At 36.5% G+C, this 22,613-nt stretch overlaps 2 protein-coding genes across 2 annotated transcripts; both read right to left on the bottom strand.

Moving 5' to 3' along the window:
• Nucleotides 1–33: 33 nt before the first annotated feature.
• LOC117576507 (peptidyl-prolyl cis-trans isomerase FKBP2) lies at nt 34–633 on the bottom strand. The gene is made up of 2 exons (XM_034261306.2): nt 447–633; nt 34–382 (listed from the first exon to the last, which is right to left on the bottom strand). The coding sequence occupies exons 1-2, from the start codon at nt 594–596 to the stop codon at nt 116–118; spliced, it is 417 nt and encodes a 138-aa protein (XP_034117197.1). The 5' UTR covers nt 597–633; the 3' UTR covers nt 34–115.
• Nucleotides 634–1,072: 439 nt separating this feature from the next.
• LOC117576502 (mucin-5AC) lies at nt 1,073–22,491 on the bottom strand. The gene is made up of 5 exons (XM_034261296.2): nt 21,838–22,491; nt 4,246–7,891; nt 3,537–3,633; nt 1,772–2,349; nt 1,073–1,655 (listed from the first exon to the last, which is right to left on the bottom strand). Exons 2-5 carry the CDS (start codon nt 7,569–7,571, stop codon nt 1,421–1,423), a joined length of 4,236 nt encoding a protein of 1,411 aa, XP_034117187.1. The 5' UTR covers nt 7,572–7,891; nt 21,838–22,491; the 3' UTR covers nt 1,073–1,420.
• Nucleotides 22,492–22,613: the final 122 nt, after the last annotated feature.

Genomic DNA, 22,613 nt, shown 5'->3' with positions numbered 1-22,613 from the left:
GCTTTGCCATTTGTTTAGTTACTTAGACTTGAATTATTGTTTTTTTTTTATTATTGAAAGACTGGCTTGATGCCTACAAATTTGAAATGCAAATTCATTTAGTTGGTTTTATTGCTTATAACTCTTCGGCTCCGCGTGCTTCAATCTTCACCATTTCCACATCGAAAACAAGCACCGCATTTGGAGGAATCTTGCCACCTCCCGCTCCACTTGCTCCATACCCAAGCTCCGGCGGAATTGTCAGTGTTCGACGCTCACCTTCACACATTCCTAGAAGTCCTTGGTCCCAGCCTTTGATGACTTGGCGGGCGCCCAAGCTAAACGAGAAGGGCTTGCCGCGGCCATAACTACTGTCGAACTCAGTGCCATCTTGCAAAGAACCCTGAAAACAAATTATGTGTTTTGTTATCAGCAACTGACGTGCAACATATTTATTGGATTATTACCTTATAGTGCACGTGAATAAGGTCGCCGCTCTTTGCTTTCTTCGTGCAGTTTTCAACTCGTTTTTTAACTCCAATCTTCACTTTAGGCGTATCATTGGCCAAAGCCGTACCAAAAAGAGCACAAACAAGTAACAAATGCTGCACTTTCATCTTCACTTCTAGTTGAATTTTCCTTTAATGAAAACATGATATCGGTTATCGACGGCACCGATTATTATCGCCATTCACAGCTGACATGGCGCCATTGTTATTGTATTCTATGTGAATAGCAATTGTTAATAATCGATTCTCGCGCATTATTCAAAATTATTTTTTTTTGTATCTAAATGAACACATTATTAATCAGTTTTTTTTTCTCCTTTCACAATTTTCATTTCGGAAGCATATACAATTCTCTTAGAATGCCATACATATTTTGAAAATTATTAAGTGAATAAAATAACTTTCATTTAATCCTAGCAAAATTTAATTTAAACTATTGTTTTTTCTGTAATCGTGAAGTAAAAAAATCAAGTCTGTAATATTTTAATCGTTTTTGAAATTCAACATACAAACAAGCAGATACATTTGACATACATTCAAGCTTTTATTAAAATACAGAAATTTTATAACGATTTACAATTAAAATACAATAAAATGTACACATTTTACAGGTATTTACTTGCAAAAACAAAGCCTAATTATAAATATGCAACAGATAATTTACGAGATTTACAAATGTACGAATATATCACAATAATAAAGGAATACATATATTTTAAATTAAAATTCCAGCAATCGAAAATAACGTATGCGAACAATCGATAAATACATACCTTACACGCTATCACTCTTAGTAACATTAATTAATTAATTTATGTTTGTATAATATATGTATAATAGATATAAAGATATAGATTGTATATAAACTATGACTAAATGTATACAGCGTTTATATAAGGACTTGGTTAAACATGTTTCGACTGCACACAATCTCAGTTATCATTTGATAGATTTGTGATTTTGGTCGCATACATATTTGCCACCTTGTAGATAAATTCGTATTGCTCCTTGGTCTGTACGGAGCTGGCACGTCCACGACGCACATAGTAAACCAACTGGGGAATGTCCACGAAACGTTTAGGTGTTTCCAGACTGCGTATGGCCATGTCACAGGCAATGATAGTGCCAGTTCGACCCGTGCCTGGGGAACAGTGAATGGTTAGCGGTCTAAAGGGGTGAAAGATGAACACACAGTGAAGATAACGAAAAACAATTAACAATTAACATGCTAAACTGATGACAATTTACGCACACACACACACACACACACACACACAACTTACCCCTGCTGACTGCGAGGCTGCTTATTGGTCACATTGCCATTAATTTCATTGCTGGCCCCGCTCGAAGTGCTGCCCACTTCTTCTGCCTTCTTTGTATCCACGTCCGCGCTATTGTTGAGAGCGGTGTCCATGGATTTCAAAGTTGAGGATTTCTCTTTCAGTTCATTGGCCTGCTCCAGAGCATAGGATTTGAGGGAAGATCTCGCCTCCAGTAACATCGCTATAATGGGCGCCTCTTCTAGGGGCACTCCAGCCTCCGGCCATTTGTACCAATAATGCGTCAATTCGCGACACTCTTCTCCATCAACACGCTTGAGCATCAACGTGGAAATCGCGTATTTATCCTTGACCTCACGATGCTTCAGTGTTACTTGATAATCGCCATAACTACTGTGATTATCCAGGGTCACTGACGGCGGCAGGTATTCCGCGCATCGTTCAATGCCATTCTCATTCAGATCGGTTGCCTGTACAATCACTCGTGATTGTTGCTCCCAGATCATGCGCCAAAAGTCTCCAGTTGTACTCTCCAAAGGTGCCTGACAAGCGATATAATAATTTGGTGCGTCTCTTGGTCCCTGTGGATATACAGGAAAATTAGTTTATGTAAATTTGGGTGTTTAATGCCATAACATTTAATTAAAAGCTTTAAAGTGCGTGCAAAAATGTAAACACAAATGATACTCTCGCTCTCGTGTGTGGCTTCATAAAAATATGTACATACATACATACATATAGTAAGTATGCATTTGTGTGTGCGAATGTGCTTTTAATGGCTGCCATTGAGTTGCGCGCGCTTTCGATAAATTACTGTAAACTTGGTTGTGTGTGTGAATGCATGTATTTACATACACCACCGTACATACATATGTGTATACATACATGTGTACACGTTTACGTACATAGATAAGCCAGAACGTCAATCAGGGAATGCTCAGATTATCAACAGCTGCACGAGTACAATACATCAGCTGAGCAATGAGAGTAAGTGAGAGTGAACTGCATACGTATTTTTCTTTCTCTTCGACTTGACTTATCAATGCCAGATTCGCTTCAATGCACTTTAGCCGTTTTCTGTAATCGCTTCGCATCTATTGCAGTCGACGCGTTGTCGTTACACGTCAATGCTTGTATTGCATGCTTCGTTTAATTGTTTATTGTTTTGCAAATTTCATAAAACTAAATAAGCAAAAATAAGCAAGCTTACTCATTTTGCAATTTGTCTTGGCTTAAGTTAAGGCAATCTAAATAACTTTGCGATCAATAATCAATTAATAAGAATTACTTTTATAAGTTCCATGATCACATCAATACAAAATACATTCAAACTATTCAATTAGGATATTGCACTTTGTTGTAGTTTCACACTACTTTCTCCTTGATTATGATTATTATTTATTGTCATAGTTGCTTTAAGTAGGATCAATATGGATTTCGCACAGAGCTCATTTGTTTACAACAGACAATGTAACAAAGAGGCTGAAGTAATTTTCTTGGCACTTTACCAATCTCATGGGCCATATAATTATTCCGCCTTTTCAGCTGTTTGTGCTACACACGTCATGCAAGGCTAGACGAAGAGGCAACTTTAAGTTATTGTACCGTTGTAAGATAAGCAACAACAAACACAATATAGCAATGTGTTTATGTAAAGTTGGAGAGTTACCATACATACACACACACACACACACACACACATGTGGGAAAGCAGCTTTTGATTGTTTTTTTGCTGAATGAGAGGCATTCGTTCGTCTGTCTCACTTACCCGCACATAATTGGCATTAATGTATTCCGTTTTGTCATCATCGCCCTGTCTTTGAAGTACCACCCGCGTCTCAGGAAGTGGAATTACGTTAGCGTATCTGCGGTTTCAAGTTTGAGGTTACGTTCCGTTCAGTTCAGTTCAATTAGGCAAACCGGTCAGCGATCACAGAAAGGCATTGGATTCATTAATGGCAACCAACAGAGTTAATCGGGAAGTGTGTAGTACAATAAAAAAATGAGTCATTTTATTAATACTTTTTAATAATCATATTATTATAGATATGCAGTTGCAGTTACTTTCCCATTTTTTTAAATCCATAATTATTTAACTAACAAACTTTGTTTTATTAAGATACCTTTATCAATCTAATTCAAATTGGTCACACTTTTTCTGTTTTCCTTATCGCTCATCTTTCAGCGGATAGCAAATGAGTGTCATACCCTCAATTAAATTTAATTAATCCCCACAATAAAAACCTTGAAAATTCTCAGTGTTTGATGTTATAAATTATTATATACATACATATGTATGTATCTACACTGCAGTCACTTTCCTTATTACGTGATATCAGTGACTATTTGCAGAAGATAATAATAATAATAATAGTAATAGTATAACGAGATTGTCTGTCAGTCAGTACAAATAATAAGGAAAATAGTGCAATAATAGACAATGTCTCTTATTCTCCAACAAAGCTGTGCGCACTCACCGATTTTTATCCTCACATCCGGCAGGCACTTCATCGGCTCGCGCAATTATTTGCGGTACATCTCTGAACTCCTCGAAGATACTCGATCTGCGTTCCAAAAACTTGCCCAGCTCCGTAGCATTGAGCATATTGTGACGCAGCGACGGATCATCGAAGGCGGCATTACCATATGTGCGTTTCGAGACGCGAAAATCTCGACCTTTTCGCCTGACGCTGCCCAGAACGGACACATTGTCCAGGGAGTAGGCATCCAAGCTGACGGGACGACAGCGTTGCCCATACGACATCTGTTTCTGTCGCTTTCGCATCAAATAGAGGAACGCAACCAGCAGAATCAGAGCCACGACACCAATCACACTGACCGTGATGGCAATGATCACATTGACATCTGTACCCGAATTGCTGCTTGGAGGCGGTTGGTGCATTAGATCCAGTTCGGTGGGACGCGAGGGGATCAGCATTGTGGTGGGTAAATCGATTGCACGTGTTGTAGTCTCCACCGGCAGCATGTTGTTGAAGTTGTTCGTAGTGTAAGTGGAGCTGTATATCGGCTCAGCTGTTGTTGTAGTTATTGGTCTGGGTGGAGATGTTGTTGTAGAAGTTGTAGTGGTAGTGGGGCTGCTAGAGGTGCTACTGGTGCTATCATCCAGCAAATTAATAATTGGTTCCTCGGTAGTTGTTGTTTTTACTGTCGTTCTAGCCGCTGTTGTTGTAGTTGCTGTTTCTGTTGTTGTCGTTATTGATGTTGTGTTGGTTGTTATTGTTGTTATATTCGCCATGTTCTTTTCTTTTAACAATGACTCCTCTGTGCGGTGATCATGATTATTCTGTTGCTGGTCATCTACTTCGTCTTCATTAAACACCGACTCACCCTTTGCAGCTGTCACTACAGTTGCAGTTGTTGTTGTTGTTGTTATTGCTTTGCTTACATCCAGTCTGTTAACTGCAGCTGTTGCTTCAGTTATTGTTCTTGTGCTTGGCACAGGTGCTCCTGTTGTTGTTGTTGTTGTGATTATTATTCCAGCTGTTTCACTTATGTTATTCGTTTCCAGCGAAGTTTCATGTTCGTTTAGTTTACTGTTGGCATTTTCGTCAGTCAACAGCGAAGGCGGCGTCGCTGTTGTAGTGCTGTTATTATCGACTTGCAGTGGCTCTGTGTTCACAGTGCTGTTAATAGGTTTCGCAGTGCTGCTTGTTGTTATTAATAATTTTTTGCTGTTGCTATTGCTATTGATATCGTCGGTTGTCACTTGTTTCACTGTAATTGTTTCTAAATTCACTTCATTGCTAATTTGGACAATTTCCGTTGGTGTAGGTGTTGGCGTTGTCGTTGTACTTGCTGTTGCTATTTGTTCATCAACATTTGCGTGTAATGTTTGCGGCGTCGGCGTCACCGTTGACGTCGACGTTGAAATTGGCGTTGGTGTTGGCGTTACCGTTACCGTTTGAATCGTCGGAGCTGTGGCTGTGCTCTCCTCGACAGCTGTTCGGGTACTAACTGTTATTGTTTGCCGCTCAGTTGCCGTCGGCGTGGTTTCGGTAGTTGAAACCGAGACAGAGACGTCGATGACGTCGTCGCTTTCAGTCTTGCTCTTGGTGTCGCTCTCGACGCCTACGTCAACGTCGTTTGCTTTATCACCGTTTTCATTATTTTCATGTAGTGTGGAATTCATTGCCGTTTTATTCGTATTGGGATGGGGACTGGGGGTGGCGTTCAACGCACTTCGCATGGTCGTTGTTGTGGTTGTTGTTGTTGTCGCTCGCTCAGCTGTTGTCAAGCTAACAGGCAATGTTGCTGCAGCCGCTGCTGTTATAGACTCAGTTACAACAGACTCTGTTGTATCATTTTCTATTATGCTAAGCTGTGTTACAGCGCTCTCAACTAATGTTAAGTTGAGTGTTGAATTCTCTTTTAACTCTGACTTTACAGGTACAAAAGTTGTTGTTGATGTTGATGTAAAGTCGTCCTCTGCTTCTTGTAAAGGCAGCTTTGGAGGATTTGTTGACGCCTCGTTAATTGATGGCTCAGTAGTTGTAATTGGTAACCATTCATTTAGCTGAGCCTCGTTGGATTCTGTTTTATTAATGGTTCCCTCAGTCACAGATTTGCTGACAGCTGGAAATACTTCGCCCTGATTCAACGTGATGTCTAGCTTCAATGTTGAGGATTGCGCTGCAGCCTCTGTGGCATCCAATGAGGTGCTCATCATGATAGGCTCTGTGTGATTCTCTTGCCCTGAGGGCATCATCATGATCTGCTGCCAGTCGAGAATGTTCTTTTCTTTGTGCTGTTGCATTGTTTGGTTTCTTTCCTCAATATCGTTTGAGAGCTCCACTCCCTTTCCAGCCACTGGTGAATTTGTTGTTGTGGTAGCTGTTGTTGTGGTAGCTGTTGTTGTGGTTGACGGTGTTGGCACCATTTTCAAGGCTGCCAAACTCCAGACTTCGGCCACATTCGGCAGCGTCAGCTGTTGAGCATTTGTCGAATTATCAGCGATGAATTTCGCACGCTTCTCAGGTTGCAGATGCACCTTTTGCATTCCCTCCTGCCCGTCGATGGCGTTTTCATCTGAAGCACTCGGCGTGACCGTGACTCCAGCATGCAATAGTGGTGCCAACAGCTGAGGCATATGCGTTGTTGTTGTTGTCGCCGCCATTGGAATTGGGCGAAGTTTCATGGGAGTGGCGACAGAAACGAAAGAGATTCTTTCAGTGCTGCTTGGAAATTGCATGGAACGCGCCCGATCTTCTTCACGTGGTGTGGATCGAAGGTCCGATGTTGATGCTATTGTCGTTGTTGTCGTTGCTACTGTTGTTGTTGTTGGTTCGCTGTTGATACTGGATGTTGTAGTAGCTTCCGTTGTGACTTCCACTTGTGATATTAACTGCTGCTCAGGTTTTGTTGTTGTTGTGAACTTATGATCCTCTTTAAGCATTGGTTGTTCCGTAAGTTCAACTTTAGATGGCGTTGTTGCTGTCTCATCTGTGGTCCGAAAGCTATTGACTGTGGATTGCATTTCATTTGTGGATGCTAATGTGAAACTTATTCCTGATGTTGTAGGCGATGTTGTCGATGTTTCGTATTGTGATCCAGGTTTTAGCCGCTCTTGTTGAAAAATCGTTGTTTGCGATTCGTTGTCACTTTCGCTTTGCGGCTTAACAATGTCAGGGTCACTTGCCGCGGCTGCCACACCCATTTCCCGATTCGGCGTTTCTCTTTTGGCAATAAAACGTGCCTGCGTTGATCGTGGGTCCCAACATACCAGCACCATCAGGTAGAGACCCAGGACCCAGCGGATAGACAGAGAGCGATTGACGAGTTGCATGTTGGTAGCTGTCTCTCTCTCTCTCTCTCTCTCTCCCTCTCTCACACTTTTGTGAGAGCACTTCAACCAATTCTACGTTTCACTGCGCTTTCAAATTGTTACTTCAATTTGCGTGCTGTTATTGTAGTTATTCTTCTTCCTCTTCTGTGCTTAACTCTTTAACAATACTTTTTGTTACCGTTGTTGATGGTTTTGTTGCCGATTTTAGTTATGTGCCCATTTTAAACCTTTCGAACTTGTTATTTTCAATTTTTTAGAGAGCTTAGCTTTGCTTGCATTTCGCGTTCCGTCACGTCGCCATTTTGTAATGTATGCGAGACCTACAAAAAAAAAACAAAAACAATATTAAATATTAGAATTATCAATTTCGTTTTAAAGTAGTTTATGGTATTAGCTACGACATACAATGCAGGTCAAGAACGTTTAATTATTCCAAAGAGTGAGTGATTACTTTAAGTTTAAGCCCAAGAAGTAAACTAAAAACAATTTCCCCCGCCATGCGATAACGATTTAGACATAATTGGTGAGACACGTTCGAAAGGCACTAAAAATACATTTTAATTAACGTTGGCTACATACAACATGTGATCCACAAGTTCAAGGTTAAGGGGTTCCCTACGAAAACAACATGAAAAGAAGCGGAAACGAAAGTGGAAATAATGGGACTACACAAGCTTTTGAGCTTTCTAGAGAAATCGGCTTGCTCAAAGAACGAGGCACACTCTGGACTTATTAAATTAAACGTTAACTATAGAAATCAAATATGTGTCATATACAGAAATAAAAAATAATTATTGATTACTTTATAGGCTTATTGAGCAATTCTGCATATTGTAGAATACCGAAATCTCCATTAGTTATCCTAGTTAACTAATGTTGTTCGATGGATATGTCAATAATAAACTTATTTCCTTTTGTAGATTTAATTGTATCCATCATCATTAGCTCTAGCATTTATTATAGTAATATATTTATATACTTTGTTTTTGTACACGCTGAGTCAATTTAAAAGCTGAATGGTTTAATGAACTTTGAGGAAGGCTAACTCACGAAAAAAAACAAAAAAAAATATATTCAAACTCAAGCAATTGGCGGATTGAACTTAAGTATAAGGTTCATTCAACTGCAACTCACGTCATTTGCAATTAGAAATGGCCCAGAACTCGAGCAAAGTTCATCAATGTTTCATATGAAGCAATCATAACTATCCGAATCATGCAATGTATGGCAGACATCGAAACAGTTAGGGGCTGAATACATTCAAAACTCACCATGGTGATTGTAAGTTTGTTATCTACTGATTTGCCCCACGTCATTTCAATGTTGCGTGCAACGTAGTGCTCGAGAATGGGGCTATTCAAATGATCTAAACACTCGGAAATGAATGTAAATAAAACCAACATCACACTGTTAAGAGGTTAACGACACTTGGTAATAGAAACTAAAGTAAAGGCTCAAAACCAGAAATTACATCTTTGGCTTTTTAAAATAATACAAGCATCTGCAAAAAAAATAATTTGGTTCAATCATTTAACTATATATACATATATGTCTTTCGGTTCTTATGTAAGCGAATTCCGTCTCTCTATCATTCCAATTTTATAAGAACTTGAATCAGTGTGCTTTGGTGGACGCACCACTTTCCATTAATGCTACAGCCGGGTGTGGTCTAACCTGGGGTGTGACAGCGAACTGGTTTTAAGGGAGTTAACGGAGTTTCTGGCCTCAAATGGGACATCAGGCGGTGCATATGGTTCTACAAAATAGTTTAATTTGCTCAAATATATAAAAATATATGGAAATTCCAATACTCTGCAGCTTATTGTTCACAAATGTTTTATTTTATATAATATACATTGGCTGACTAATGCCGCACAAATTCTTAACAAAAAAAAACTACTGATAAGACTTGTTTGGTTAACAGAAGTTGTGGGAAAGGCAACGAAAATCACTGCAAAGTGTTTTGTAACCTTTTTGTTTTTGTTTTTAATTCTTCATTCTGAATGTCAACGTTGCGCTGATAAGAAACAATCGCTTCGGTAAGCTGTAGTAGAGCACCTGCCCTTTCTCTGTTCTCTGATAAGTCTGACCAGTGCCGTGCAAGGTAAAAGATTGTAACTGCACGATTTCCATATCAAAAAAGAAAACTTGTGAAAAAATGTGTAAGATCGAGTACAAAATTATTCCACTTGAGGCGCTAGATTCTATTTATTAAAATATGAACATTATAACTGATGCATCTAATACATTTTAATCTATAATACTTGTTTAACATATATTCTACATTACCAGTGATAAGCAATTAATTAAGAGATACCAACAAAAATGAGTCTTCTAACAAATAGATTCCAAAGACATCGCAAAACGTACTCATTGGGCTGTGCGATGTTATTGCGATGAATCATTAATAAAATGTTGCATACTTTTAGTCGGAACCAAAAAAGTATTTCTGGGAATCATCTAGGCAAATGTTTATTTGTAATTTCGTTAAAATAAATCGCACAGTCGAAAATATATAATTAAATTCCATTGTAAAAAAAGCTAAGCAAAAAACATTAAAAAGAAACTTGAAAATATTTTCATATTATGAAATTTTTTTTATCGTTATCTAGCACACTCAGAACTTAAGTGATTGGCTTGTACATAGTTCAAGCATTACGTCGTAGCTACAAATATGAAATAATAGCCAAAACATTGTTAAGTTCTACAGACAATGGATGGAAGGGAAGATGGAGAAAAGAAGAGTTTGTTTGCAATTTGAACCCTACACTTAACCCAAATGAAAACAAGTATCTGTTCTGCTGCTGAAACGTGACTCGATGAAGCAACGGCAAGTGCAGCCCCGACCAAGACATAGCACAGACAAAACAAGGTAAAAGACGCGATCATGGCATAGTCGACTGAAGAAATTAAAGAAAGCCAACTTTACAGACAGAAGATTCATTTCCGCTTGAGAGGCAAGGAAAGGCGCTGAAGATGAACGAATGACTTAGAATCTGCAGAATTCTTCACATTCATACGACCCAACTTTAGTTAATAATGATGATATTGATGATGATCATGACGACATCAAAGCTGTAAAGTGGATGAAGACGATCGCGTGGAATGTTAATCTAGTTTTTGTGGCCCAATAATGCTACTGTTGGCTATGGAGATCGATCTCTATTTGCAATTAAAATGATTTCTTCCATTGCAATCTAGTCTATTATGGCGAAATTTTCTTCAAAAAATTATCATAATAATCAAAATGATAATTAGTTCGAAGATTCAATGATATCTATTAAGCCTAAGCTCAATGTTAAAAACTTAGTTCTTTGATGATGTTCATTTAAGATGATCTACAGTTGTTGACCTTAAAATAACTTTAAATTCGCAGAAATGACTTTCACTTCTAGTCACCTCTTATACCGGCTATTATAATTTTGTGCCCCCAGTAAATATATGTAAAAGGCAGAAAGTATATATATTCTTGATAAGAGTCAACAGCCGAGACAATATAGCCATATCCATCAGTCTGTTCAACCGTAGCGAATAGCAACGTAGAGTTACGATTTTTGGTATATACAATTATAACTATAGTGTTTATGATTCCTGAAAATTTAATTGCAATCAGAGAAAAATTGATATGGTATGATATATGGTTATCTTAATGCTTTCTTATTTGTTAATACTCAGATTATGTACATAATTGGAGTAGTAAAAATAATAAACAGGGATTATCCAGTTGAACCTAAAAATCATATTTAATAAAAGAACCTGTAAGTAGTTTTAGTCTTTAGCCTTAATTAAAGTGTTTCTCTTTTGAGTAATCAGTACAATTGACGAACCAAATCTTAAGTTAACCCAAATCTTTTATGCACGCAATTCTACAGACACTTCTTGGTAGTCTTCTAGCGAGAAGAGAATGCAAACAGTTAGGCTAGTTAATCATAGATCTAAGAGTCTCTTGCTCTTTTATAATTGCTGCGTACGAATATTTCATTCAGTCGTACAGATACTCGTGCTTAAATGATAATAAATTCCACGACATATGTATTAAATATTTCTTGTTTTTTCCAAGCTGAAATCAACCAAGTGTAATGCGGAAAGCAACGCGGTATATGGGATGTGAGGCGTTAGTTATTGTAGGAGGCTAACTAGAAGTACTCGTAACTGTTTCTTTTAATTATCTGTGTTATCTGTGTCGAAATGGCAAATTAATTGTTGCACACATTTACGACAATTTCGTGCAAAATTAAGACTAGCGGAAGCGATTTGAAAATAAAAGAAAATTGTTAGCTCTTCACAAGGATCAGCCTGGGCGATAAACTAGTTTTGTTTTCAATATGAATATGTTTTGATATATTGGTGAAATTTACCTTAGCCATTACCTTATTTTTTAATTTCATTCATAATTCGCATGTCTTCAACTCTTTCTGACCTCAAACCAATGTTCATTCATTTGCTTTAACTCGGTTTGAATGACTCATTTGCATGACATTTGCTTATTCAACGCGCAAACTATTCACGATCGAGAGAAAATCAATGATTAGAGCTCAGACACCACAATAAATTAATACATATGTATGATACGTCTGGGCCTAAACTTTCTGCCAAATTAAAATAGAAATGCAAATCAAAATTTATCCAAAAACACATCTACGCTGACCTTGTTGCCCTCTTAAAGCGTTTATTGAACCAGGCAGCGCCATGTCTCCACAAAAAATCTAATTATTGTTATTTTTATCGATTTTAGTAATTTTTTGTTCTATTAAAAGCGCTAATCACCATAAAATATGGACATGTACATTTAAATATGCTTTTTCTTGTTTTTATGTACGAATAGGGCATATAAACTTTGTGGAGGCTTCTCCGACCCGACATAAAGACTATCTATATTATAAGCGTCAACAGCCGAGACTATGTAGTAAATAACTACTTAATGATTTCTGAAAACTTGAGATCAGATGAAAATTGTAGAAGGTTTTAAAAATACATCCGTTGCTGTTGCTTCCTAATTAAACTCTATTTCAACGTAATATTATAGATATACCAAAATATTATGTATATACCAAAACAAAAATCAGATATTAAATGATGTTTGGTGTATTTTTAAAATAAAAAACATACTGTTTGGTTTGATCGATGGTCAGCGGACATCTTACAATCGAGCACACTTGACTTTAGTTTTCTTGCTTCTTGCTTAATGCCAATGTTGTTAAGCTTATTATAAGAATGACGCAGCCAAAAAAAATCGGTATGTATAATTTTAAGATAGCTAATGAATGAAATGAGTCCCTTGCAATATTAACATTCAAATTGAGATTGCTGACATAAACATTTAATGGATACGTTGAGAACACTACTACAGAGATCTTTAACGATAGTTACCGCATGTCTTACCGATATTTCCCAATTTACAGTCCGACACAATTAATTATAATAAATTGAATTTGTATCATGTTGATTTATTGATATAAACTATAAACCACTCTAGTTCCAATTACTTACAAAGCTCATGATGAAATCAAACCATACAAAGCGAATTTGTAAGCCGCTTAACTTGCTTGGCCCCAACTATGGCATGATCACAATTGGTTCGCCAACAATAGCCAATCTAATTTGTTCATTTCATGTACTATATTTACTTATATTTATATAGAAATAATTGATGTATATATAAATACATATATGAGTGTACGTGTGTAAGAGAGTGTGACTTGTGTCCACTTAAGTATGAGCCTGGAACTTATACAAAAATTGACAAATACGACAATATAGAAACACCGCAAACAAGAGTAAAAACAGCAAAGTAGGAGAGTTATAACAACTGCAATTGAACGCACTGAACATTTCTAATTAGTTTATAACTATTAAAATAACTATCCAGCGATAAATAACTAGATTATTCGTTTGTAAACATATTCTCAAACTTTTTGTTTGCATCACAATATTAGATGGTTAGATGGGAAGATAGCAAAAAAATTAAATATACTTAAAAGCTTGCAAGAATTAGAATAGATGACTCCATCTCGACTGTTCAAGCTTATGAGATATCGATAAAATTGTCCGCATTCTGCCTACCAAATAAATAAATTTTCTGTTGTAGTATAATAAACAAACCCTTTTATATTTTGTTTAAATTAGTTAGTATAAAAATGTGAATTAAAAAATATGTGTAAATTGCAACAGAAGATTAAGAGAAAAATCTGACTATTCCGTAAAAGTTTGTTGTGAATGTCAATAAACCCAAATGTACAATAAGATAGAGGATAGCGAGAAGGGGTTCTATAATTTATAAAGTAACCACAGCAAACATTGAGCAAGTAGCACTAATAATGCACGTTTTGACTAATTGACCAACTGCATTAGAGGCAATTATGCAGCTGACGAGCACATTAAGCGCCTAAATGAATTAGTGCCGTGCTGTGTATCTTATGTATATATCTACAACCGATTTCATAGCACTGGTCATTAAAATAATGACATAGGCAGCCACACACACAATCATTGAAAGACTGGGGAAACACACATAGAAATGGAGATACAAATTTAAATGCATTTGGGGCAAAAGTAATGTTCATTTACTGCCAAATTGGGCACGCGACTTGTCGAATGGGAATGTTGTCTATATAGCCAGGGGACAGGCCTAAAATGCAGTTTGCCTAGCCAAGATTTTAATCTATATATGTTGGCCTAATGAAATGGCAAGTCTAGTCGGCTAACGGGGTATGTTTTCGGGGTGGTTTTTTCTTTCATCAAATAAACAACCATATGTGGGTGCTCCATACTGTGGGGTTGCTCCACAATTGTTCAAAAGGAATAAACATTCGTATCTACAATAGAAGATCAGAAATTGCCTAAAACAGCATGAGGTAAATAAGAGAACATTTATACATACTATATAATATTAGTTATATTTAAGTCAAAATGAGAGGCTAGCTAGGATAAAAGCCTTCATTACGATCGTAAAATACTTTCTTAGCATAGCTAATTTCCACTTCATAGACATACACATTAATAATACAGTTTCAGATATTATTTCGCTTGTCGTATGATTTTGGTTAATAATAAAAAGCGCACTTGTCGCAGCCTTGCTAGCGACTAGAGATATTCAATCAAGCTGAAGGACAAGACTTCAATCAACAATAACCAGCACTTGCACAGACCAACAAGTTAACACCCACAGACGACAACAGACAACTTGTATCTGTATTTGCTAATGCAACAATCACCACTTGTTGCATACTGAATGCGGATTGGGGGAATCGAGGGAAACTAATACGAAAATGTTTGCCCTTTTTACGTGGCCAATTTGAATGTCACGAAATTGAAAAGCGTTAAATAAAATTGGGGCTACCGTCATGTCTGGCTAAAACAACAACAACAACGAGATACATTTCCATTGGATTGTTATTGTTACTGGACACAATTGCACGAGTAATCTTGTTGTTGTTGCTGCTGCTGTTGTCTTTTTTTGTTTTGGGTTTTTCGCTTTTAGTTACGGGCATAAAAAGAGTTACAGCCATGACGCCGCCAGTCGCAATCCGCAATGTGAACGAAATTGAGGTTATTCCACAACCACAGCAACAGCTACAGCCACACACACATACACACATACGACCACCAGATGATTTAACAATTTGTGTGTGTGTGTGTGTGTGTATCTGTGACGATTTTTCTGTGTGAGTGTATAAGCTCACATTAGAGTACGCTGTGACTCATGTGAGTTCATTCGTTGACGTCGTGTCAGCTGAATGCCTCAGGGCACTTGCATAGTTCACATCAAACCTCAAGTTAAGTAATGTACTCTGCTTATTTCGAATTTATTGCTTGCATGGCAACAAATTAGTGAATAATCTGCAGAAGTTGCCACATCGGACTATCACTTCAAAATGCCCATTCTTTCTGTCCACTTTTTCAAAAAGATAATACCTTAGTGGGAGAGAGATAAGTCCGAATCATTTCCCTTTGTATCGACTTCCTAAATCTATCAATATTGTCTAATCCTCAATATTTACATATTGCATCTACAAACTCATTGAAAGGCACCAAAAATATTTATTTTAATTTAATCATTAAAGTCTATTAAGCAAATATAATATACCAAAAAATGCCTCTTTAATTGAATTTATTTATTTGCATTTTTCTCTTATTGTATATAAAACTTTGCGCAAACTCTCTGCAGAAAGTAAACTCAAGAATTTGTATAAACATTTTTACAATGTTTACATATCTAAATACACTGTAATATAAAATAAATATATTCCATCTGTAATATTTATTTAGTAATTACTAACAATTTCGTGAGTATTTTTATAGATTTTTAAATTGGAAGACACCTTCATGAACTGTAATTGAAAGTTTTGACTGAATGAATTTTTTGTTAAATGAAAGAAAAAGTGAGTGCCCAGAGCACCACTTTTACTTTTCCCGTGAGCGTCGCAATCCAACAGATACATTTTCACGACTAATTTTCACAGCAACAGTAACAGCATCTGGCAACGTAGCTGAAACTATAGGCAAGACAACCACATAGCGCAACTGTAAGAGTTGACAGACAAGTTTTCCCTGAGTCAGCTACCATTTAAATGTGTTAATGATCGCCAGCAGCTTGAAGATCGGACTGAAGGGGGAAATGGGGAGAGAGTATTAGCATGTTGGAGATTATGTGGGCGGAATCATTGGACAGTTCAATGTGGATTATATAATTAAACACTCTCTTGACTTTCCATTTGCGTGATCCCCTCAATTGAACGATTTCTCCCACATTAATAAAAAAGTAATTATAAAATAATTGTATTTTTGAAACCGCTCTGTTTTTCTTCTACTGTTTTAATACGGATCTGTTGGGATTCGGAGAGTAATAAATAAACATACATACATATATGTACTTGAGTATGATTTTAAAAGTACCCACAGTGAATGTCATCAAATTCCAGTAACCAACATAGACTATCACCCAAGTAATTTATTTAATTATTTTTTCTCTTTTGTACGCCATTCTTCTGTAGGTCAGCAGAAATTCGCTTTTCCTCCACGTTGTTGCTTCACACGTAAATTTGTCATTGCCAACGCAATAACTGTTAATTAAAGATACACAGATTTTACGATATCATCATATCATATTAGTATATTTCGAATCTCTTTTAATTTTACACTTGATAGTTACACAGAGTTCATGGCGATAATTGATTAGCAAAACTATGTTAATTATTATCTTAAATAAATGCGTGTAGTATGCCCCTCGAAGTATTACAACACTCTTTTTTATACCCGTTACCCATAGGGTAGAAGGGTATTATAGCTTGTGACCCTATAAGGTATGGATATTCTTGATCAGCGTCAACGTCCTCTTTCGCCCCCGCAAGTCGATAGAAATCAAATAACAAACATAATTTTAAAGCTGTTAATACAGGCAATAATTAGTACAGTGTTAATGATTCCTGAAAATTTGGTTGCGATCGGATAAAAATTGTGGAAGTTTTATATGAAATACTTTTATGGGGAAAAAAACGCCCACTTATTAGGGATCTTAGTTGCTTTGGCTCACAATCTGGTATATTTTTATTTCTATAGTATATCGTATACCAAATACACTTTTTAACATATTTTTAGTGTTTTTGTGGTATATTATTTTGGTATGTTTTTCTGCTTTTATTCAAAATGGGTAACGGATATCTCACAGTCGAGTGTGCTCGACTTTCTTACATGTCTTTTTTTTTGTTTTAATTTATACTTTTACGTGTTTTGGAAGGTCAATGCGTTCAAACATAAAATATGTTATCAACTATGAGCATAGCTGAGTTAATTGCATTTGACAGCATTTATACGTATGCTTGGTAAGACTCACGAACAACACGATAAAAAATATCTTTGCTAAATAAACTTAACTATTTTTAGTTCTATAGTCACAACATTTACAACTATTAATTTAATTATCTGAAAATTTGTATAGCCATATATTACAAAATGTAATTGAATTCGTTTTTCGCATTTACATGGAAAGTTGTTTTTTATGATTTGTATATTGTTTATGGTTTTTTGTTTGCCCTTTCGACTGCTGAATTCTCCGAATTTCATAAGATTTAGAATTCTCTCGAATTCTCGCAGCCATCACAGTAAAACTAGTTTTGTTACCCAGTAAAACGGGATGGGCTCCGGCCTCGACTTCAGATTCGACGAGGGCAAACCCCATTTAATGAATTTATTATACATATACGATTATAATATATGCAGTTACTTACATACATATACATATGTATATTAGCAGACGTATAACAAATATGTATGACAATCAAATTTATACAACTTTTACGCTCAAATTCGAAAGCCAATTAGCAATCGAGATAGCTTACAATTGCGCCTCGTGCTTCAAAACAGCAAAAGAACCCCAATGCAAATTAATTTGAAAAACTAATTGTTATTTATTACAAACTTACTGCGTATAAAAAATTGTTCTTTATCAAAATCGAAAAATCATAAAAAGTTTGCTAGAAAAATGCAAATATTCGGGGTGAGAGAGAAAGAGAGAGGGAGAAAACAGATGATCGTTTGTATCTCGCAGATACGTGGAGAGTTCAACAACAGATACAGAATGTATCTTTCAAGCCAGTTGAGTTGAGTCGATGCAGCATAAACAAACAAACAAAGAGCAAATGCGGATATATTACTTATGAATATGTATACGTGTGTGCGAGTGTGAGTGTGCCTTGGGCTTGCTTGTGTGGGGTTGACCTCAATGGCCCTCAATGTGAAAGGTAAACAAAAAGAGTTTTCATAAATGCATTTTGCGCCCAGAGCCTACAGATGTGGCTAAGCACACAGAGCGACATGTGTGCCGCCCCAAGAAGGTAAACATTTCTCGTAACTTGAGCTGGCTTTTAGGCCATCTACAAAATTCCAAAAAGCCACCAAATGTCAAAATAAACTAGTTCCCTCGTTTGGCCGTTGGCAAACGACTTCCTTCTCGTCTTGCCGAGCGGCATGGATCAGGGCCGATGCGATGTGAACTGTGGCACAGTTCAGGGCCGATCCAAGTCGAGTTGTAACTCACGAGACGCGACGTAATTCAATTAGATTCAATCAGTGGTCAAAGTGTTTGTCGAATAAGCATGTAAAGGCATCCTACAACTGCTAGAATTGAATTTAATTCAACCATTATACAATAAACACGGTAAATGCTGATGAATACAAAGACATCGTAAAATTAAGAGTGCTGTTCAAATATAACTTCGATGCAAATTAAGTGTTGCCAACACAGACTCATTTCAGATACCGTAAAAGTTCAAGAGCTTTTGCTGTTGCAAGCACTTCGAAGTCAAATAATGGTCAAGTAGAATTTTCCATTCAAAGGTTGCAAAATGCAAAACCGCAAACGCAAAATGTTTTAATGCGAAGAAACGCAGTAGAGAAGATGAAGAGGCTAAAACAAAAGAAACAAAGATTACGACAGCAGCGCACCGAAAAATAAGAATATGTACAAAAGAAGATGAAGAACCAGAAATGACAACTACTGACAACGTCATAGGTCAGGTCTCTGGGTTTGCAGGGCAACCTTAATTCATATGCAATAACTTGCCCCTCCTCACTCCACGAGCCTCTCAGAAACTGTGCATCGCCCACAGACCTGAATGTAGTCTTAACGTCAACGAAACAGAGGTGAAATCTGAGTCATCAACTGGTTGTTCAACTTCAATGCAGACTCAACGATAATTTATTCAAGACTTCGTTGAACAGTTTGGAATCTGAATACAGCGTTGTAAAATGCACTGCCTTGAGAATATAACCAGACAAATATATTTAAATTTATATCAACATTTATGAAATTTTTAATATTCCGGATAGGTTTTGCTTTAAACATAGCAAAGATTGATATTCAAATTAAGAAGAAAGCATATGATCCAGAACGAAAATGGAAACCTTATAGTAAGAAAAAATAAGGTTTTTTGTAAATCCATATCATATCATAAATCAGACACAATCTTAAAGCACAAGATGGCAAATCACTTGATAAGTCTCGCTAAGCTACAAAGACAATGGCAAACGGCAATCGGAGAGATATTCGCTTAAATAATGTGAAAATGTATTCGAAACCAGGGTCTATTATTCGATTTCGTATTTTACTTGAGACATTATCTCATAATTTACAATGCTTCATTGTTGTTGTAGATGTTCGCTGTTCCTACCCGGCTATTGAAATATTACTCAATCTTTTCAAATGGGTCACGTACCAGAAAGTGTCAAAATCAAATCCTAAAGTGCTGAACGTGACTCACAGCTGATGCTGGTCTGCTTTATCTTCTTGTCCGATACTGGCCACAAACTATCCATGGAAGCATCCAAAATTATCAAATGATCAACCATTGCAGCTACCATCTAATGTGAATCCGGTTTTTACCCAAAACGGGTTTTCAACATGGAATCACATTCTATGAAAGTCAGCATTGGATTCGGTTTCTATATTTGGTTTTTGTTCTTTCATTTCATCGTCGAAGTCTGCGATTCGATCATTTGCATTCAATGCGTATTTTCTATTAGCCCAAGAGCCCATTATCAGCGTTTTATGTAAAAGTAAAAGTAAATGCATAATGCATTCTTAAAAAGTTCTTTGTTATTTTTCTGACTTTAATTAAAAAAAAAAAACAAAACAACATTATATGTGGCACGGCTTCAGACTCCAATACCGGCTTCGCCTCCAACTCAGTCTCAACCTTCGCCGCTCATTTTGCTTTTGCATAGATTCGCGCCAGCGTTGAATACACCGGCGTTGTCTTAGCTTCATTTTAAATGCAACTCTTAACACAAGTTAAGGCTTTTGTTTTACGACCTTCTCGCTCGTTAACATAATCCGCCAGTCAGTCAGACAAACAGTCTAAGAGTCGATGACTGTTGGAAAGCATTATATTTTGAGCTTCTTCGTTCTGCACATTAGTTCGAAAAAATGAATGAGTTACAAAAGTTATCTATATTTTTAAAATGCTACTAAGTATGTTATGTCAGTAATATTTGTTAAACGTCCTCGAGAACCTTACTCAGAAGAAGTTTTAATGGTCAACTTCAAAGCAATAAAATACGACACGTAAATATCATATTAGATAATTAATTATTTAATTCCCATATTTACTCTTTCAATGAATCTACTGGATTAGCACAACAGTAAAACAGTGTCGCATTATTCTTAAAATATACCGAAAAATTACAAAAATATACCGAAAACTATGGTTCGCAACAACAAAACAGATATTTTTGATTGTATTATTATGGAACCGATGTAAGTATTGATATAACTTAAGTAATTGGTAATTTTTGACGAAAAAAGGGAAATGAGTTATGAGGTTGTCTCATAAAATTGAGAAAATAAGCAAATGCGTTTTAAGAAAAAGCCAGAAAACGCCTAAATCTAGTAAATACCTTAGTATGCGTCGTTTTCACCACCCCTTTATTTTTTTCATATTTTTTATAGAAGTACCTACTAATGTACATATATAGCATTAAATGCATAGTTTTTATATGTTTGAAATTAATTTAATTAAATTTTTTGTCATATCATATTTTTAATATACTAAAATGTTACAATGGGAATTAATTGAAATGTGTCATTAAAGAATTCTACGTAGCTTATTATAAAATGTCAAAATGGATAGTTATTGCAATTGTCTAACCTCAAAATGCTTGATTAAAGCGTGCCCAAAATAAACGGCAAGTGGAATACAAACAATAATTTCCACGTACTGTCATACTGAACCGAAATAAATAGTACAATAATTTTGGCATTAAGCTTATAAATAAATAATTGACTTGTGCTTTGTGCGATACTTTTAGCACGGAAAATAAATTAAAGACAGTGGCGATTTCAACATGTGCGAAAAATGTGCTAAAAAGGCCAACATTTATATGTACATATATTCATATGTACACACATATGTGCATATGTTCGGTTATACATACATACACCCAAATCTAAATTATAACAAAAGCACTGAGAAAATAATATGTAGAAGGTGTAATTAAACAAACACAAACACAAAACTTAGAAGAAAAAAAAACGTTTTAAAAAAACACCAGCAACAATGACGCGAAGTAAAACCAAATGATGTTGAAAGTCGTTTTGCGAGTTTGAGCTAAGCTTGAAACTGGACAGCCAACCACAGAGACTGTTTGAAAAAGAGAGACAGAAAAGAGGAAGAGAGAGAACGATAAAGAAACAGACAACAGGCAGCAAAAGCTCCACTTGACGTATACTGTGCTGTTTGTACTAGAATACTCAGAGCTTAGTGAGACTTACCGGAATATGTTTTTGTTGCACTCGTACTTCTATTGTAGTTGGAGTTGGTGTCGCTGCCGTTGTTGCTGAACTTAACTCATGCTAATGATATTTGTTGTAAATGTATGCGAACAATTGAGCAATAACATTATGATATTGCGAATATATTTATTTTCCACTCAGCAGTCTCAGCGAGTGCGGCTGCGCTGCTTCCGCCTCGAGCTGAAGCTCAACAAAACGTTGAATACAATTTTATATTTTTCACACTTTCTTTATAATTATCACATTTAAATGATTTCTAATAAAACCCATTAGCGATAATAACAAATTTTCATTAACAAATAATTGAAATTTCATTCAAAGCGCATACACACATATACATGTATGTATTTTTATACGTAGAGATGTAATTATTTCATCTGCATTTTGGCTTTGTTTTCGTTTTTGTTTTTCACTCACGTTTCCTGTCGCACTTGTTGCTTTTGGTGACTCTGTTGTATTTATGAGACTGTTTTTATGCTTGCAGCTTTTCACATTTTTGTTTATTAACACAATTTTTATTTAGTTATTTGGCGGGCGAACTACGAAACGAACCGAGAGGCGCGGTGCAAAAGCAAACCGATAGCTGAACGCAGCGAGCGCACGACCGCTCTGTTCAATGGCGCTCACTGAAATGCGACTCGACAACGAAACCGAAGAGAGCACAAGAGCCAATCGCTGCTGCTGGAATAGAGTTGCGAATGCGACTGCGGCAGCGACGTAGCGCAGAAAATCTTAGCCGCGCATGTCCAGCGCAC

Source organism: Drosophila albomicans, chromosome 2R (genome assembly GCF_009650485.2).
Source record: "Drosophila albomicans strain 15112-1751.03 chromosome 2R, ASM965048v2, whole genome shotgun sequence".
Taxonomy (NCBI): domain Eukaryota; kingdom Metazoa; phylum Arthropoda; class Insecta; order Diptera; family Drosophilidae; genus Drosophila; species Drosophila albomicans.
This window is presented reverse-complemented; position numbering and strand designations above follow the sequence as displayed.

Coding starts and splice junctions, on each gene's coding strand:
- LOC117576507 (XM_034261306.2), bottom strand. CDS start 596: ATGAAAGTGCAGCATTTGTTACTTGTTTGTGCTCTTTTTGGTACGGCT. Junction 383..446: donor TTATTCACGTGCACTATAAG/GTAATAATCCAA, acceptor ATTTGTTTTCAG/GGTTCTTTGCAAGATGGCAC.
- LOC117576502 (XM_034261296.2), bottom strand. CDS start 7,571: ATGCAACTCGTCAATCGCTCTCTGTCTATCCGCTGGGTCCTGGGTCTC. Junction 3,634..4,245: donor GGATGTGAGGATAAAAATCG/GTGAGTGCGCAC, acceptor TTGAAACCGCAG/ATACGCTAACGTAATTCCAC. Junction 1,656..1,771: donor CAGCCTCGCAGTCAGCAGGG/GTAAGTTGTGTG, acceptor TCACCCCTTTAG/ACCGCTAACCATTCACTGTT.